Below are 20,000 nucleotides of genomic sequence, written 5' to 3' on the forward strand. Positions count from 1 at the left end.
CTACGCTACTCGCATCTGTTGTCACTGGAAAGGGACTATCAAATCTAGGATATATGAGTAAATCATTGCAAGTTAAGGCAGCTTTCAAACGATTAAAGGCCCTTTCTTCTTCCACTCCCCAATTTATTACTTTTTGTTTCTTTAAAGCATCTAAGGGTCTACCTATCTCTCCAAAACCTCTTATGAATTTACGGTAATACCCGGCGAGCCCAAGGAAACCAGCTGCTTCCTTAGGGGTACGTGGCCTGGGCAAATCTCTAATAGCTTCTACTTTACTGGAGCAGGGTTGGATACTTTCTGGGGTTATTATATGACCTAAAAATTCGGCATGTTTACAGAAAAATTTGCACTTTTACAAATTCATTTTCATACCATTACGTCGCAATGCTTCTAAAACTTTACAAATATTGTTATTATGTTCTTCGGCTGTTTTCCCTGTAATTATATTGTCTAAACAAACAAGAACAATATGGCCAATTAAGGAAGCCAAACTGCCACCATTACTCTAGAAAAATGACTTGGAGCATTGTTAACACCGAAAAGAAGAAAATTAAACTGAAATAGTTGATCGTTAGCTATAAATGACGTTTTACATTTATTGTCTTCCTGAATGGGTATTTGATAGTATCCAGATTTTAAATCAACAGTTGTAAAATATTTACTATCCCATACCTTCACAAGTAATTCTTCCATCGAGGGCAATGGAAAAGCAGTATCTTTAGTGACTGCATTCAACTTCCTATTATCAACACGAAATCTTACCGAGCCATAGCTACACTTGGAGAAGCCCAGGGAGATTTGCTCTCTTGGATAATCCCTTGTTCCCTTAATTTGCTAATTTCCCTTTCTATCTCTCCCTGGAAATGAATGGGTACTTTATAAGGCCTTGACCTGATTGGCTCCGCCTGCCCAGTTTCAATGCTAAAGTGAAATCGATCAATCCTTCCGGGTGGCTTGTCTCCAATTGCAATTACATTGGAATAGTTATTAACAACATTACTAACTACAGGTTGATATTCTGGTGGACATAGTTTTCGAGCTTGCATAATCAAGTTCTGAGTACGTTGGTCTGTGCGGGCTGTAGTTATGTCTCCCAAGATCCCATTATTAGGAATTTCACATAACTCTAATTCACAAACAGAATCACTTCCTAACACAACTCTTTCATTTGGTAAATTAGCTATCGTTATATCAGCTCTGTTCTCTTTTATTTCTGACAAGCCCTCTAAGAATATGTGTGCCCATCTGTCATGGGGTTTAACTACGACCTTGGTTCCCTCCGGAAGAGGCTGACACGGGGTCACTGATATGCTTGTAAGTGTCTGGGGAGGCAATACCTTCTCCTCTTTCATGTACAGCTGTTACCTTACTTAATCGTCTCTTCGTTCCCGCACAAGCACTTACTCTCTCATGACTTTCTATAGGCAAAAGGCACTCTCCTGCTTTTACGTTTATTCTATCTTTTCCCCAAATAATTTATATTTGATTACCCATAATAAAACCTAATCACATTATAGCTTCGATTCCTGGAATTCCCAAGGGGGGCAAGACAAAACAATCACGTGTAAACTTCACAGATCCCACCTTAAAGTTGACGATCGTCATATGCCCTGCCTGCGGCTTATTTCCTCCTAGCGTGTTGAGGATCATGGATGCTGCTAACTGTAGTGGGTTTAAAGAGATTCCTTTTTCAATAAGCAAAATGCTGGCTCCTGTGTCGATTAGAGCTCGAGTGGACTTATCTTGTGGGTCAATCCTGATTACTAACATTCCTAGCCGCTCATTAGGATATGTGGGGCACTTGCCAACGATCTCTCTTGCAATACCGCTGGCCCCCGCTCCTGTCTCTGGTACTGCGGGAGTGCGGTCGTGGGTACCGATGGGCTCACCACTGCTCGCTCGACTGCTTCTGTTTTCGTGGGGGGGGGGGGGGGCAGGGGGCCACCAATTACCCTCGTTTCCCCCTTCCGGTGTTTCCTTTTCCTCGGATGTAGGGCGGGGGTGGTGTGTGTGTGCGTGTGTGTGTGTTTGTGTGCCACAGCGTGCCCGCCCTTGGTGTTTTTTGCTGGACGCTCTCGAGATAGATGACCGTAGGCCTGACAAGTGTAACAGCCGGGGGATCCTAGGGTGGGGCACTACACTCGTTGCTGCTCCTCTCCCCCACACTGCCAACATCTGAAGACTCTTTTCACCTGCTGACTAAGTTCTCCCCTCTCCCACTTTGGGGGTTGGTGAGTGCCTCCCATAGCTGCCACCTTCTCGGAATTGGGGCAGTTAATCTCGGTCATTTTTTCTTCTGGCAAACTTTCTAGAATATTTTGTATCGCCATCACTACGTCTGCTAACGAGCGATTGTCATCGAACCAATAACCACATAAATACGGGTTTACTAATCTGCGAATAAGTTTACGGGCAATTGCTTTTTTATCACCTTCTGGGAGATTGGCACTCCTTGTAGCAAACAAATCACAATCCCGAAAAAGGTGAGTTGCAAAACTAAGAACGGATTCACCTTTCTGAATTTTGGGTTGGAAATTTTCTTTCATGTCCCCCTTCCTCGATTAGGTATGGTATATTTCTCTATTAAACGTCGTTTTATTTCTATATAACTTCTTAAACTGTCTTGTGGCCAACACATTACCTCCATTGCTGGAGCATCTTTCAGCAACCTAATTACTTGAATTGCTTTTTCTCTTTCTGACCACCCATATGTGGCTACCTCAAAGTCTCTCAAAAACACTTCGATCGATTGAAACCCTTTTATTATTATTATTACTATCCAAGCTACAACCCTAAATTGAAAAGCAAGATGCTATAAGCCCAGGGGGTCCAATAGGAAAAATAGCCCAGTGAGGAAAGGGAATAAGGAAATAAATAAATGAAGAGAACAAATTAACAATAAATCATTCTAAAAAAAGTAACAACGTCAAAACAGATATGTCATATATAAACTATTAACAACGTCAAAAACAAATAAGTCATATATAAACTATAAAAAGACTCATGTCTGCCTGGTCAACAAAAAACCATTTGCTCCAATTTTGAGCTTTTGAAGTTCTACTGATTCAACTACCCGATTAGGAAGATCATTCCACAACTTGGTAACAGCTGGAATAAAACTTCTAGAGTACTGCTTAGTATTGAGCCTCATGATGGAGAAGGCCTGGCTATTAGAATTAACTGCCTGCCTAGCATTACGAACAGGATAGAATTGTCCAGGGAGATCTGAATGTAAAGGATGGTCAGAGTTATGAAAAATCTTATGCAACATGCATAATGAACTAATTGAACGACGGTGCCAGAGATTAATATCTAGATCAGGAATAAGAAATTTAATAGACCGTAAGTTTCTGTCCAACAAATTAAGATGAGAATCAGCAGCTGAAGACCAGACAGGAGAACAATACTCAAAACAAGGTAGAATGAAAGAATTAAAACACTTCTTCAGAATAGATTGATCACTGAAAATCTTAAAAGACTTTCTCAATAAGCCAATTTTTTGTGCAATTGAAGAAACCACAGACCTTATATGTTTCTCAAAAGTAAATTTGCTGTCGAGAATCACACCTAAAATTTTGAAAGAGTCATACAAATTTAAAGAAACATTATCAATACTGAGATCCGGATGTTGAGGAGCCACCGTCCTTGACCTACTTACAATCATACTTTGAGTTTTGATAGGATTCAACTTCATACCCCATAATTTGCACCATACACTAATTTTAGCTAAATCTCTATTAAGGGATTCACCAACCCCAGATCTACATTCAGGGGAAGGAATTGGAATTGTTAGGCTGCTGATCATCAAAAGGCCTAACACTTGCCTGGAGTTCTGGCAATTTTCGAACTACGACGTTTTGTGTATCTTCACTCGGTTTTGCATGTGTGCTTCCACTTGTGTGCGTTTCAACTTCGTTCATGGACATCGAATGTGCTGTGGTTGCGCGCCGCTCCTTTTCTCGTTCAACTAAGAATCTGTTTATTAACTCGGCTAGGTTATCTAACTTTTTTTCCAAGTCCTACGTTCGTTGTTCTCGTCTATATTCTTCATCGACATCACTATAACCGACTGCTCCTTCGCTTTCATCACTCCCAGTAGCAGCGCCTGCTATGTTAATCCTTGTGTATCTAGGCATCTTGAACTTTTATTTTACCGGTTAAAGAACAACTTCACTCACAGCATATACAAACAAATGTATTTTTATACTTGGCACTAATTATGTCCCATGTCAACGGATAATGAGACATCGGAACATGAGTTTTTTCCACTTTTTTACAAAAAGGTTCGTGGATACACTGTACACAGCCGATAATCCCAGGCGAGTACCTTGTCTAATGATCACTCGAATGGTACTGCCTAACCCTCGGCAAGTAAAATACAATGTCTCTCTGTCAATATGCTGAATTGTTAGGTTTTGTGGAATTCTCCATTGTGATGGAAATATACTGTCACCAATAGGGTCTTCACATATTACCTTATGAAACTTGGTACATGTCACTTATAACAGAGTTCAGTGATCGCAGTTTAATATTTTTGAGTCATAGTACTCTTAAGAAGGTCATTAATATATTTTGCATACAAGATTAGGACACACACACACACATATATATATATATATATATATATATATATATATATATATATATATATATATATATATATATATATTCATGTATTTTTTTATGTATTCCATTTGTGTATTTAAGAGGTGAATAGCTAGCTCATAAGGTGAGTTTTGTATGTAAATTACGTAAGACTTTCGTTGTTAATTTCATTGTGTTCTTTATTTAGGTCATTATATGTAAATTTGCGTTATTTTTAAGAAATTACTTTATATTTGACATATTTTGTTACGAAGACTTATGTAAGCCCTTTAAGAATGATATATGACCTTACGAGGTATGAACAAGGGCGTTATGTAATTTTTTTTATAGTTTCATTAGGTATTGTGAGAAAATACACAATCCTTATATTTACCACGTGCTTTGGAAGGTTTTTGAAAACCTCAGCGTAAGTGTTTATCTACGAGGATAATCTATCTAGAATAATCTAGATGTTACTAAGTCAATATATATGTGGCCCTAGAGATGCGTAAGGCAGAAGAGAAACAACATTTCATGTGAAAGAGCCAAACTTCATCCTCTCTTCCTCTGGTGCCTCGAGTGAGTCCTCTCCAAAGTGTATAAGTTTAAATAACATACATCATGTGTAGTGTGTTGAAACGTTAAGGAAGTCTTTAGAGGTGTTTTCAATTTATTGTGCCATTACCTGTGCTGGTGTTATATAAATTTCTGTAGCTGGCCCTGAAAGGGTTGTGCGAAAACGTGAAGTATATTTTTATCGCTATCTGGTTAACTTAGTGTGAGCTAAACTCTTATGTTTATCAGTTACTTTATGTAATTTCTTTAAGAGTTCTAGCATTTGAGTGCTAGAGGTCAACTATTTTCATTAAGTATCAAGATTAAATGTTGGTGTAAAATTTGATTTCAAGTGAAACAAGTGATTGTATAATTTTCATAAGTATTTATTTCTTTTGTCTTAGTCTAAGGCTTTATGTAGTTTTAATATTTCGAGTCAAGTGATTATATAATTCTTGAAGTGTATCATTTCTTTTGTCTAAATCTAAGTTTTGCTCAGACTTAATATTTCGCGTGATTTATTTTCTTATGTAAATTCTTTCAAAGTGTTTTAATTTTTATAAAATATATATATTTTTGTAAAGAGTGTATTATCTCAATCACCAGTGTTTATTTCAGTACTCACTCCTATCCCTTTCAAAGAATCGAAGTAAGAGGTTGTTTGAATAGTTATTAATAATAATTACCAAGTTTTATTACGAGTGTACTTAAGAGACTTTTGGATATTCAGTGTTTTTATATATTGCTGTCTGGGAGTTTTATAATTGTCTCAGAGCTCGTGTACTAATATCATTCAAATATAACAGATTTATGTAAAAACAAACAAGTGATTTTGGAACTCGAGAGATTGTGTATGATATTATATATTTATATATATATATATATATATATATATATATATATATATATATATATATATATATATATATATATATACTTATATATATGTATATATATATATATATATATATATATATATATATATATATATATATATATATATATATATATATATATATATATATTTTATATATATATATATATATATATATATATATATATATATATATATGTATATCTGTGTGCGAGTATGTGTGTGCGAGCGTGTATGTGTGTGATTTATTAGGTGCATACACACATATGTATATATATGTATATATATATATATATATATATATATATAAATATATATATATATATATATGTATGTTTGTGTATATATATATATAAATAAGTATATATATATATATATATATATATATGTGTGTGTGTGTGTGTGTGTGTGTGTACGCATGTATGTAGGTATTATGTACTTCACTCTACTTCCAGATTACTTATCTTGCCTAAAATTTAAACTCTTGCAATGAAGTCGCAGGTCCAAATCAACTGTTGCCTTCATTCAAATTTGGCAGAAAAGAATCGAATCCTTGACCGGGAAGAAGTACTTGGCAGTAAAAAAAATTCCTTCTTGTTGATTTAATCTTACCTTTTATTTATTTTCAAAAGAGGGGGAGCTACCAGCCCAATGAGTTAAGCTCAATTTTTGCAGACCCAGCCCAGATAAATTTCATCTTTCAAACATATACATCCTAAAAACTTTAACATTTAAAAAGATAACAAGGACACTTAAAATAGGATAAAATATCCCAAAAAAATTTTTTCAACAAAAAATTAATACATTAGCCTTCTAAAAACTTTACAATCGGTAGAGATATTGCGTATTCGTAAAAGCGAACAGAACAACCTAGGATACTGAATGATACATTAGACTAGAAGAGTGATCTTGCAGTCACTGACCAAATCATGAAAAAGGATACTGAACAGCGTGATCTGATTGGTTTATCTCCTATATTGGTTAATACAAACACACGTGCGCGCACGCACACACGCATTCATACACACACACGCACGCGCGCACATACATATATATATATATATATGTATATATATATATATATATATATATATATATATATATATATATATATATATATATATATATATATATATATATATATATATATGTATATATACATATATATATATATATATATATATATATATATATATATATATATATATATATATATACATGTGTGTGGGCATATATATATATATATATATATATATATATATATATATATATATATATATATATATATATTTATATATATTAATGACAAATCGCTGGTACGTGCGATGTCTCAAGATGACAGCAGGCCGGGAGGAAAAAGGAAACGAAGATTAGACAAGCGCTTTCGTGTTATTATTACACCTCTTCACGGTCTTATGGTTTAAAAATACAATTAGAATACAAAGAAACCTCTGTGGTGACGTAAAACAGAAGAAATTAGCAAATTACAAATTACTTAAAAGTTAGTTGTTTAAAAATGTTGTTTACAAGAAATTCATCCAGTTTGTACATACCTGAACTGGTGTTAAGCAGATCTTCGAAATTTTTCTTAATTAAAACTGTTTCAATGATATTCCTTTTTACAAAATCTTTACAAAATATAAGTTCTTTAGCAGCTTTCCAATTACGTCTGTTTTACGTCACCACAGAGGTTTCTTTGTATTCTAATTGTATTTTTAAACCATAAGACCGTGAAGAGGTGTAATAATAACACGAAAGCGCTTGTCTAATCTTCGTTTCCTTTTTCCTCCCGGCCTGCTGTCATATATATATATATATATATATATATATATATATATATATATATATATATATATATATATATATATATATATATATATATCATCAGCCATTACTAGTCCACTGCAAAACAAAGGACTCAAACATCTCCCTCCACTTGCGTCTGTTTATGGTCTTTTTATGCCAGTTTACGCCCGCAAACTTCCTTAGTTTGTCGATCCATTGTCTTCTCTTCCTTCCTCTATTTCTTTTACAACCTCTAGAAACCCATTCTGTTATATTCTTAAATCCGTCAATTGTCTGTCGTTTTCATTATATGTCCTGCCCATATCCATTTCTTTTTCTTTCAAGTTGTTAGAATATCCTCTACTTTAGTTTGCATCCGTATCCATGTTACATCTCACCCTTTAATAATCTCATTTTCTTCACCAAATGGTCTCCATCCCATGCCTATCCTTCTTTTAATTTCGGTCTCGTGTCCTGGGGAAACACTTTCGGTCTGTCCGAAGAATTTATATTCATTAACAATCTCTAGAGGCTAGTCCTTAACTCTTATTTGTTGTGTATGCATTTTTATTAAATATTACATTGGTTTTAATCATTCATTATCAGTCTTACAATCCTGCTTTCTCTATTCCGATCTTCTATAATCTTTTGTAATTGCTCAAATGATTCACTAAACACGAGTATGTTATATGCAAATCTCAAGTTCCTAAGGCATTCCCCATTAATATTAATTCATACACTTTCCCTATGTTAATTCTTCAAAACTTCTTCTGGAGATGCTGTGAATAATTTAGGAGATATGGGGTCTCCCTGTCTAATTCCGTTCTCAATCAGAATTTTCTAACTATATTTATGTAGTTTTAGGATTGCTGTACTTCCTGTATAAATATCTTTAAGTGTTGCAACATAAGATTCTTCAGTTACTTCTCTTTGTAGGGATTTCATTGCTGCTGAAGTTTTGGCATAATCAAAAGCTTTCTCATATTCTATATATATATATATATATATATATATATATATATATATATATATATATATATATATATATATATATATATACAGATATATATGTATACACATTATATATACATATATATATATATATATATATATATATATATATATATATATATATATATACATATATATATATACATAATATATATATATATATATATATATATATATATATATATTATATATATATTTGTATATATATTATATATATATATATATATATATATATATATATATATGCATCTATATGTGTATATGCATATATATACATATATATGTATATATATTTATATATATGCATATATATATATATATATATATATATATACATATATATATATATATATATATATATATATATATATATATATATATATATATATATATATATTTATAATTGTATATGTATATACATGCACACGCATATATATGAATTTATATATATATATATATATATATATATATATATATATATATACATATACATATCATCAGCCATTACTTGTCCATTGCAGAATATACGCCTCAGTCATATCCTTCCACTTCCGTCTGTTTATTGTGTATCTATGACAGTCCACACCCACAAACTTTCTTAGTTTCTCAATCCATTGTCTTTTCTTTCTCCCTCTGCTTTTTTTTTGCAACCATTTGGGACCCATTCTGTTATCTTTAATGTCCATCTGCTAATTATCCGTCATTCTCATTATATGTCCTGCCCCTGTCTTTTTCTTAATTTTAGTTAGAATATACTCTAGTTTGCTATCGTATCCATGTTGCTCTTATTCCTATCATTATCATTTCTCTAGGTCTTTGAGTTGTAACTAACTTATGTTTTAATGATTTAGCAAGGCTTCAAGTTTCAGATTCGTTAGTTAAAATTGTTAAGGCTATCTAATAAGGTAATTTAATTTTGTTTACGAAATGCTCCCCATCCCTTGTTTATCCTTCTATTAATTTTGGTCTCATTTCATGGGGTAACACTTACTGTGTGCCCTGGGTACAGGTATTTCCTAACAATCTCTAGAGGTTCGTCCATAACTGCTATTTGTTGTGTCTCTACATTTTCAGTGAACATTATGATAGTTTTACTCATATTCTTTTTTAGTCCTACATTTATATTTTCTCTATTCAAGTCTTCTATCATCTTCTGTATTTCCTTCCATGATTCACTAAACACAATTATGTCATCTGCAAATCTTAAGTTTTAAGGTATTCCCAATTAATATTAAGTGAAACATATTCCTAATCTAAATTTTTAAAAACTTCTTCTAGACATGCTGTGAATAATCTAGAAAAGATTTTGTCTCCCTGTCTAATTCCTTTCTCAATCAGAATTTTTTCACTATCTTTAAGTAGTTTTAGTATTGCTGTAATTTCTGTAGGCCTACAGATATCATCAAGTTTTCTAACACAAGATTCATCTATTCCTTGTCTTTAGAAGTGTTTTCCTTATTACTGAATGAAAAACTTTCTCATAGTCTATAAATGTCATACATAGACTAACATAGTGCTTTGTCAAACTTCCATATATCGTATTTACGTAGAAGAAGAGATCTGTATGAGGTCAAGATTCTTGATGACCGGAGAAAAGTTAAGTTTAACAAAAGGGGAAAAACATTATCATTGAAAAAAACATGGTTTGAATGCGTGTTATTTTTTTTTTTTTTTTTTTTGTACCCGTAATCAACAAGGATTCCAAAATATTTCTTTTAGTAAAGATATATACTTGGTTTCACTATTACACTTCGACCAGTTGTTTGTGGGTCAAGTCAGTGGACAGCATATCAATTATTAGAGTGGTCTTTTGATACTACAATCTTATGTTGATTGTTTTTTATAGGTACCCCTTTAGATGTTTGGCTGAAATAATCTGAATTTTAACATGCCAGTGGAATACTATATGTTTTATCATTATCACTTCTAAAGCTATGTTTGTTAATGTATTTTTGATATGTGAAGTTATATATAAACACTACAATTATATTTAGTTTTTTTTTTTCTAGCTTGTAGGAAATTGTAAACATTGTGTCATTCATTGATTTTTTCCCCTTAAAGGACGGTCTAAAAGCAATTCTTTTTTTGAAACAATATTTAGGATAGCAAAAATACGCATAGCTCTTTCTTTACATTTGGTAAATTCATCCTCTATGTACTCGGTGTTATGTCATTTTAGAATGACCTGGAGTGAAATTAATATAATGCAAGTTATTAGGAGGCTTACAGGATATCAAAAATTTAAATTTGTCGTCTTGTCCTAGGAATTATCTAGGCCTACTCCTGATTCGGGATAGATTACATAGTTTAAATATAACCTATTAAAGGAAGAAAACAATGCTGGTCATATGCTTCGCACACATACCTTACGAGATCTACTTTAGAGTGCATTGCATTTGATTTTTTATTATCTTTTTGAGCTGTTCTTGTCAGAAGCATCTTAAATATTGGACAGAGATAAGAATTTCATATTTTTTTTTTTTTTTGTGAATGGTAATATCAGAATTATTAATCTCTAGGAAGCGATCTCAAGAAATAGCACATCTATAAACTTTTCTTTCATTGACGATAATTTACCAAGTAAGATTTTCCTAATGATCGTGTTTGTCAAAGGTATGATCAAAATAACCAAATATGTCTATAGGCTAAATGAATGGTGGTACCCTGTTTGAGTAAGGTATCAAATTAATTGTCTTCTAGGAATAACTCCACATGAATCATTTAACCATAGTATGTACTATCTGTAAAGATTGGTGCGTAGCCTGGAAAATGTCCCAAGCAATACCCAAATTCTACCCTAATTGAGACTAAGGAGCTTCATTGTATGGAAAGCTTTCTATACTTATGATAGTGATGTCTTCCAGAACATCCAAAGAGTATCAACCCAATGGTAAGCAGTGCCAAGGTTCAATATGTTCGTACTCTTCGAGAGATCCATTGAACATACTGGGAGCTAGAAGATTCAAGGAAATTATCCAATCACTGTCACATGAGGGCAAAGACTAGGCAAATTGTTCATTTTGATTAATAATATGTGTTGGAGCACCTGATGCTCAAAGTTTGCCAAAGGAGGTAGGTTATCATCCATGTATCTAAGCCAGTGATTCTCAACCTGTGCGCTGCGGCGCCCTACTGCGCCCCGAGTATCCCCAAAGGGTGCCGCGAAAATTTCATGGATAGGTGTACAATATACATGAATTTTATATATATATATATATATATATATATATATATATATATATATATATATATATATATATATATATATATATATATATATATATATATATATATATGTTTATATAAACATATATGTATATATATACATACATATATATATATATATATATATATATATATATATATAGTGTGTGTATGTGTCTGCATGCATGTATGTATGTATGTATGACTATGTGTGTGTGTGTGTGGGTGTGAAGAACACATTCCCTTTACAAAATAATACGAGTACTATACACGTAAACCTCTCGTCTGTACCGCGGCTAGGTACTCAGTCCGTTCCCCTCTCCCAACGTTCATCCTAGCTGAGTGGGAGGAAGGTACCAGTCAGTAACATTGTATCTTTGACCGTTGTGTATGTTATGTGTTATTACTGTGGCGGTAATAAGACTGAACCTTCTAAAACATGGAAAAGTTCATCATAAGAAAATGCAAACGTCTTGTTGACATTGACAGCAGCAGAGATGGAGTGAAAGTTGATAATGATTCATAAGGTATACGTGTAGAAGACGCTGAAAATGAAGCAAGATTAACTACTGAAAGCCAGCCTTCTTGTTCATATCCGATAGGGGAAAGTGAAGTGACGCTTCAAAGTGAGATTGTTTGTGCAGGTCCAACCAGGGAAAGTGAAGTGATAGCTGAAACCTTGTCTAGTTCTTCAGGTCCAAGGGTGGCCTCAGAACGTACACATAGCAGCAAGGACATCCACAGTAAATCATTTCGCTTGTATAACGAGAGTTATCTAGAAATTGTGTTTACTTGCTGTGATGACGAGTTTAGTCCATGACCAAAGTGCGTTGTTTGCGGCATTGTGCTGTCAAATGACTCCTATGAAAATGAAAAGGATTACTTCAAGAGACTTTTGAAAGATAACAAACAACGAAGACTTAGATTTGAGAAAAAAGTTAAGGTAGCAGATAAAATACAGAGAGCAAAGTTATTTAGTGGCAGAGCAGACGGCAAAACATATGAAACCTCATTCAGTTGCAGAGTCAAATTTTCTTCCAACTTGTTGTGCTGTAGTGAAAACTTTGGTAATGAGGCTGAAAAAGAAGTAAAAAAAAAAAAAATACCTGTCTCGGACGACACTATTGGTAGACGAATCAAGGATATGTTGTCTGACATTGAAAAGACTGTCAGTGAGATTATGAGAGATAAAATGTTTGCGCTGCAACCAGACGAATCAACTGATATTGGAGGTAAATCTCAATTACTAGTGTTTATTAGATATATTGCTGATAATAATATAACTGAACAATTTTTGTGCTGCAAAGAACTTGTGCAAACTTCAGGACATGACATATTCTCCTCTGTAGCAGAATATTTGAAAGAAATGGGACTGACATGGAACTTATGTGTGGGAATTTGCAAAGATTGTTGTCCATCTATGGTGGGATCAGTTAAAGGTTTTGTGTCATTAGCGCAGAAGGAAAACCCACACTGATTACAAAACATTGTTTCTTACATCGTGAAAATCTTATTGCAAAGACACTTGGACAGGAATTAAAACTTGTGCTTGAAAGTGTTGTAAAGATGGTAAACTTATTAAAAAGCAGACCAAAGCAGACAAGACTTTTTTCTTTTCTCTGTGAAGAGATGGGATCTGCCCACAAAGGCCTTCTCCTCCATACAGAGGTTAGGTGGCTATCAAGAGGCAAAATGTTGACGAGAGTACATGAACTGCGTCAGGAAATGATAGTTTTCTTTACTCCTCAGGAAAAACCTGAATTTTGTGAACTACTGGCTGAGGAAATTTGGAGCGCAAAGTTATGCTACCTGGCGGATATATTTGAACCATTAAACAAGGTTAATACTAGTATGCAAGGGAAAAATGAGAATATGTTAACATCCTCTGACAAAATAAAGGGCTTGCTGGAGAAAATAAGGTTTTGGAAAGATAGGTTGAGTGATGGCAATGTCGATATGTTTCAAAAGACTGCTGAAACTAAATATACAGACATCATTCCACTCATCAAGGAGCACCTTGAAATTCTAGAATTGAACATTGAAAAACATTTCCCTAATATATCTGCTGATCAATATGATTGTGTAAGAAATCCTTTCATCCTTGATCCCTCAAGCAAGCCACAACTTAGTATCCTTGAAGAAGAGGAACTAATTAGCATCCGTAATGCCCGCACACTAAAACTGGAGTACTTGGATGTCGCAAGAAAGCTTTGGGATAAGAATTGGAAAGGAACACCCTCATATAGCCATAAAAGCCCAGAAAATATTGCTCCAGTTCTCGACCTCATATCTGTAGGAACTAGGATTTTCAACATTCACAAACATCATAACTAAGAAGAGGTCTAGATTGCTGAGTGTTGAAGAGGAAATGAGAGTGTGCTTGTCCAGTGTCCCTCCTAACATCGAAAGAATATGCAAATCCAGACAGACGCAAGTGTCACATTAATCAGGTATGTTTAATCTACAACAGGAATGTATATTGTACATCATTCCCATATGCTCATTAATTCTTTCATATATGATAATAGAAAAGATAATAATCACAATTATTATTATTATTATCATTATTATTATTATTATCATTATTATTATTATTATTATCATCATCATCATAACCATTACCCATGTGTACACACATTTGAACTAATATCATTGGTAGCCTTACATATTGCGTACCTTTGTGTCAGTTGAATATGTAGTAGGCTTATATAATGATAGTTATAATTACACTGACTGTAGAGTTGGTGCGCCGTCAAAGTTCAGGGTATATCATAAATGCGCCACTAAGTAATAAAGTTTGAGAATCTCTGATCCAAGCTATCTAATTAGTTGGATATATCTGAGAATTCTTTGGAGTAGGACTACTACTGGTGACTAGAAAAGGATTCAACTATTTCAAAAGAAGGGAAATTGTATTTTGCTAGTGTAGAACTTTTTTTTTAATGCAAGGAAAGTATGGTGGCCCCCTCTGTATGAGTGTGTGTAACCTTCGATTTGCAAATATATTTAATAAATTTATAGTTTTCTTCACAGGTTTGCAACAATTTTGTGCTGACATCCAGCATATGCTTAACTTCAAGCCAAAACTCTACTGGCGAGTGTGCTGGAAAGTGATATCTCCTCTCTTCATTCTTATTACTGTAAGTAGTTCCTATTTATATCACCTCCCTTCATTCCTATGTGTCAGTGGCTCCTCGTAATTTCTATCTCCTCTCTTCATTTTTATTACTGTAAGTAGACCCTTTTACTTTCTATCTCCTCTCTTCATTTCCATGTGTAAGTAGCCCCTATTATTTTCCATTTCCTTCCTTCATTCTTATCACTCTAAGTAGCCCATCGTACTATCCATCTTCTATCTACATTCTTACGACTATAAGTAGCCCCGCTACTTTCCATCTCTCTCCCATTTTATGACTGTAAGAAGCCCCTCGTATATTCCATCTCCCCTCTTCATTCTTATCACTGTAAGTACTCCCTCACACTTCCATATCGTCTAATCATTCTTATAACTTTAAGTGTCCTCTCGAACCTTTCATCTAATCACTTCATTCTTATCAATGAAAGTAGCTCCTCGTACTTTCCATCTCCTCCCTTCATTCTTATCCCTGAAATTAGTCCCTCTTACTTTCCATCTCCCTCTTAAATCTTATGAATGTAAGTAGCCACTGGTACTTTCCATTTCCTCACTTCATTCTTAAGACTGTAAGTAGCCCTTTGTACTTTTCATTTCTATCATCATTCCTACTAGCGTAAGTAGCCTATTCTACTTTCGATCTCCTATCTTCATACTTGTTACTATAAGTAGCCCCTCATACTTCCAACTCCTCTCTACATTCTTATCATTGTAAGTAGACCCTCTTACATTCCATCTCCTCTCTTCATTCTTATGACTGTAAGAATCCCCACGTACAATCCATCTCCTCTCTTATTTCTTTTGATTGTAAGTGTCCTCTCGTACTTTCCATCTCCTCTCTTCATTCTTTTCACTGTAAGTAGATCGTACTTTCCATCTCCCCCTTTCATCCTTATCTTAGTATGTAGCCCTTCTTACTTTCCATCTCCCCTCTTAATTCTTATGACTGTAAGTAGCCACTCATACTTTTATCTCCTCTCTTAATTATTTCCACTGAAAGTAGCGTCTCATACTTCCATCTCCTCTCTTCACTTTTATCACTGTAAGTAGCCCCTTCTATTTCCCATCTCCTCTAGTCAGTCACATCACTGTAAGTAGCCCCTCATACTTCCATCTCCTCTCTCATTTTTTATCACTTTAAGTAACCCTTCTTACCTTCCATCTCCTCTATTCAGTCTTGTCACTGTAAGTAACCATCATACTTCCATCTCCTCTCTCCATTTTTATAACTGTAAGTACCCCTTCATACTTCCATCACCTCCCTTCATTCTTATCATTATAGGTAGCCACTTGAACTTTCCATTTTCTCTGTCCATTCTTATCACTCTAAGTAGCTCATACTTCCATCTCCTCTCTTAACTATTTTCACTGAAAGTAGCGTCTCATACTTCCATATCCTCTCTTCATTTTTATCACTGTAAGTAGCACCTTTTATTTTCCATCTCCTCTATTCAGTCATGTCACTGTAAGTAGCCCCTCATACTTCCATCTCCTCTCTCCTTTTTTATCACTTTAAGTAACTCTTCTTACCTTCCATCTCCTCTATTCAGTCTGGTCACTGTAAGTAACCCTCATACTTCCATCTCCTTTCCTTATTTTTATCACTGTAAGTAGCCCCTTGTGCTTTCCATCTCCTCTATTAAGTCTTATCACCGTAAGTAGCCCCTCATAATTCCATCTCCCCTGTTCGTTTTTATCACTGTGCGTAGGCCCCCCCCCTACCTTCCATCTCCTCTATTAAGTCTTATCACTGTAAGTAGCCCCTCATACTTCCATCTCCTCTCATCATTTTTATTACTGTAAGTAGCCATCCAACTTTCCATCTCCTCTATTTAGTCTTATCACTATAAGTAGCCCCTCATACTTCCATCTCCTCTCTTAGTTTTATTACTTTAAGTAGCCCCTATTACTTTTCATCTCCTCTATTCAGTCTTATCACTGTAATTAGCCCCTCATACTTCCATCTCCTCTCTTCATTCTTATCTCCGTAAGTAGCCCCACGTCCTTTCCTTATCCCTTCTTAATTCTTTTGATTATAAGCAGCCACTTGTACTTCCTTTTTCCTCTCTCCGCTCTTAAGACTGTTAGTAGTGTCTCGTACTATACATCTCCTGTCATAATTCCTATCATGGTAAGTAGCCCATATTACTTTCCATTTCCTCTCTTCAGTCTTCTTACTATAAGTATTCCATCCTATTTTCGAACTCTTAATTTCATTCTTATCTCTGTCAGTAGCTACTCTTACTTTCCATATCCTATCTTCATTCTTATCACTTTAAATAGTCCTCTTACTTCCACCTCCTACCTTTATTCTTATCACTTTAAGTAGCCCCTCATACTTCCATATCTTCTCTTAATTCTTATCATTGTAAGTAGCCACTCATACTTGTATCTCTTCCCTTCATTCTTATCACTGTCAGTAGCCCATCTTACTTTCCATCTCCATTTTATCATTCTTATGACTGTAAGTAGCCTCTCCTACTTCCAATCTCTCTTCTCAATTTTTATTAGTGCAAGTGGCCACTAACTTTCCATTTCCCCTCTTTACTCTAAGGACTGTAAGTAGCCCTTTGTACTTTCCATCTCTTATCATAGTTCCTACCAGCGTAAGTAGTCCATAGTATTTTCCATCTCGTCTATTGATTCTTTTAACTGTAAGGAGCCCCTAGTACTTTTTAATTCTTATGACTGTTAGCAGCCACTTGTACTTTCCCTTTCCTCTCTTCACTCTTAAGACTGTAAGTAGCCCCTTGTAATTTCCTTATCCTATCATAATTCCTACCGGCATAAGTGGCTTATCGTGCTTTCCATATCCTCTCTTCAGTCTTCTCACTATAAGTATCCCATCCTACTTTTCCTCTCCTCTCTTCATTCTTGTCACTGTAAGTTGCCCCTCATACTTCCATCTCCTCACTTTATTCTTATCACTGTGGCGGGATATTGCAATAACAACCCCCACACCCCTGAATCACTCTAACTGACAAATGTCTCCTCTGTACAAACTTTCCCCTTACGTTATCATAAACTGAACTCTTAGACTTAAGGGAAACAAAAACAAAATATAACCTTAAAACTATATTTCTTAAAACTAAAAATAAATCATAAACCATCCACAATCAAAATAAACACTTAAAACTAGCCAAAACTTAACACTGAATATATAATTAACAAAAAAACCCTTTCGCAATCAAATAAACCCTAACAAAACTTAAAACTAAAATAGACCTCAACCACAAATATAAACAGAAATATTTTATATATTTCTGAGTGGAAACCTTCGTCCACACAATGGCCAACAGTCTTTTAACGGCAAACTACCACTATATCGTAAACAGAAGAGTGTCTTAATGTGCCACAACTGCCTCAACTCTACGGGGTCATGGGTGTCATCATCATCATCATCATAATTATCATCATCATTCGTAACAGGCCAGATCATCAACGGTTAAACAATCCAATAGAGCAGTCTAACACAATCAATTACAGGCCAGGTCATCAACAATCAATTAAAAAAAATCTCTCCAAAGGAGGAGTTACGGCCTGCAAATGTAAAAACAAAAAACACTCACTTCTTACAATTGCTTCTTTCATCACTCTCTCCAACTTTAAAGCTTTCAAACCTCTCATTTGCTTTCCTCCACATCATTCTAAGTAGCCTTTCTTAGTTCCATGTCCTCTCTTCATTCTTATCACTGTAGGTAGCCCCTCAACTTCCATATTCTCCCTCTATTCTTATCATTGCAAGTAGCCCCTCATACGTCCATCTCCTCTCTTCATTTATCACTATAAGTAGCCCCTCTTACTTTCCATCTTGGCCACCTGTACTTTTCATTTCCTCTCTTCACTCTTAAGACTGTAAGTAGTCCCTCATACTTTCCATCTCCTATCTTCATTCTAATGACTATTAGTAGCCCTTCATATTTTCCATCTCCTATCTTCAATCTTCTGACTGTAAGCAGCCCTTCGTATTTTACATCTCTTATCTTCATTCTTCTGACTGTAAGTAGCCCCCCATACAATTCATCGATTATTTTCATTCTTATGACTATAAGTAGCCCTTCATATATTCCAATTCCTCTATCAATTCTTCTCACTATAAGTAGCCCATCCTACTTTACACCTCCCCTTATTATTATTATCACTGTAAGTATCCCATCAGACTTTCCATCTTATCTCATCAATCTTCTGATTATAAGTAGGTCCTCGTCCTTTTCATCTCCTATCTTCCTCCCTGTGACTATGAGTAGCCCCTCGTCCTATCCATCTCCTATCATTCTTATGACTGTAAGTAGCCTCTCTAATTTTCTATCTTTTCTTGTCATTTTTCCCACTGTAGGTATCTGATCACACTTTTCATCTCATATCTTTATTCCTATCACTGTAAGTACCTCATCATACTTCCCACATCCTATCTTCATGCCTATTATTGTAAGTAGCCCATCATGCTTTCCATGCTCTTCCATCTTATCAATATAAGTAGACCTTCGTGTTTTCCATCTCCTATCTTCATTCTTATGACTGTAAGTAACCCTCGTACTTTCTATTTACTTTCCTCATTCTTATCACTATAAGTACCCTATCGTTCTTCCTATTTCCTATTTTCATTCCAAATACTATTAGTGGTCTCTCGTACTTTCCATCTCTACACTTCATTCTTATCATTTTAAGTAGCCCCTCACACTCTTTTATCTCCTAATTTCATTCTTATGACTGTTAGTAGTCCCTCGTACTTTTCATTTCCTCTCTTAGTTCATGACCTTACGTAGTCCCTCGTACTTTCCATCTCTTCTCTTCATTCTTCTCACTATATGTAGACCCTCATACTTTCCATCAATAACTAACATATGCATATTA

The 20,000-nt window shown here is 34.5% G+C and overlaps 1 protein-coding gene across 1 annotated transcript in view; it reads left to right on the forward strand.

The window, feature by feature from the left end:
* The window catches only part of LOC137646980 (sodium-dependent dopamine transporter-like), a 107,472-nt gene that overhangs the window by 85,471 nt on the left and 2,001 nt on the right, over positions 1 to 20,000 (forward strand). The window contains exon 5 of the mRNA XM_068380052.1: positions 15,047 to 15,153. Coding sequence (XP_068236153.1) covers positions 15,047 to 15,153 — 107 coding nt within the window. The remainder of the gene's footprint in view (positions 1 to 15,046; positions 15,154 to 20,000) is intronic.

This window comes from Palaemon carinicauda, chromosome 9, assembly GCF_036898095.1.
Source record: "Palaemon carinicauda isolate YSFRI2023 chromosome 9, ASM3689809v2, whole genome shotgun sequence".
Taxonomy (NCBI): Eukaryota; Metazoa; Arthropoda; class Malacostraca; order Decapoda; family Palaemonidae; genus Palaemon; species Palaemon carinicauda.